The sequence below is a fragment of the Aureococcus anophagefferens genome (genome assembly GCF_000186865.1).
Source record: "Aureococcus anophagefferens unplaced genomic scaffold AURANscaffold_17, whole genome shotgun sequence".
Lineage (NCBI taxonomy): Eukaryota > Pelagophyceae > Pelagomonadales > Pelagomonadaceae > Aureococcus > Aureococcus anophagefferens.
The window spans coordinates 195,398-196,584 of NW_008705577.1; the positions used below are offsets into that span (position 1 = coordinate 195,398).

Sequence of the window (1,187 nt, forward strand, 5' to 3'; positions counted from 1 at the left end):
CGCCCCTCTCCCCGGATTAAATCCTATGGGACGCTGCTGCACAAGGCGGCCAAGGACGGGGACGTCCTCATGATCGAATCGGCCCTCGCGAGTGGGTGCGAGGTGGATCGTCAGGATACCACCGGAAGGTCTGCCCTTCACATAGCGGCTTCGCATGGGCGCGTCGACGTGGTGCGCGTCTTGCTCGCCGCGGGCGCGGACCCGAATCGCCTTGAAGGAGTTTTCGAAGAGCGTTGGACGCCCCTCCTGTTTGCGGCATACGTTGGGCACGTAGCCGTCATACGTGTGTTGCTGGAGGGTGGTGCAGACGTGATGTGCGTGGACATTTGTGACCTGACGCCTCTGCACGTCGCAGCTCAGCGGGGTCATCCCGCCGCGGTTCGGGTCCTCCTCGACGCGGGGGCAGACGCCAATGCTACGGGCGGTGCCCCGCCGCTCTATTATGCTTTGTTTGAGAACCACCGCAGCTGCCTCGGGCCGCTCCTCCAAGGCGGCGCAAACTTCGACGAAAAAAGTGTAAAAGATGAATTGGAACTCGCGAGGCGCGACGATTACCACAACTCCGCCTTTCACTACATGTACCGCGTCCAGGCCGCCGGCGGCTACGACCAGCTCGTGCAAACGTACCGCCACGTCCTCACGGTGCCCCAGAGCTGCCTCTCCTGGTTCCTCAAATTCCACTGCGAGATCCGCTTCGGCCTCGGCGCGTTCCCGCACGACCTCGTGCCGCTGGTCCTCGCCTTCTGGAAGCCACCGGGTGGCCCGTAGGGCCAGGTTCAGTCGTTATCGAGGAACGCGAGGAGCGAGGGGTTGGCCGGGGCGTCGTTGGGGATGTCCTCGAGGACGTCCGCCGGCGCGTCCTGCCCGAGGGGCGCGCGGATGCTGACGCGCTTGAGCGCGTGCTCGAGGTTCTCCTCGAGGGTGCGGTCCTTGTCCCAGGCGAGGTCCGCGAGCTCCGCCTCCGTCGGCGGCGGCCCGGCGGGCGCGTCGACGTCCAGGCCGTCGCCCGAGTCGTCGGAGTCGCGCTCGTCGTCGTCGTCGTCGTCGTCGGAGCTCGAGACGGCGGCGGCGCCGGAGCCGACGGCGGCGCGGACCTTGCGGAGGAGCTTCCGCTCCTTCTTGAGCTCGTGGCGCCGCCGCAGGTCGTCGATGTCCTTCTTGAACTGGCGGCCGGCCTTCTCGTCCAT

General features: G+C 66.7%; 1 protein-coding gene across 1 annotated transcript; it reads right to left on the reverse strand.

Annotated features, from left to right (window-relative positions):
* Positions 1 to 776: 776 nt before the first annotated feature.
* AURANDRAFT_65799 (hypothetical protein) lies at positions 777 to 1,187 on the reverse strand (the record flags this gene model as incomplete). Its single annotated transcript, XM_009040947.1, has 1 exon — positions 777 to 1,187. The coding sequence occupies one exon, from the start codon at positions 1,185 to 1,187 to the stop codon at positions 777 to 779; it is 411 nt and encodes a 136-aa protein (XP_009039195.1).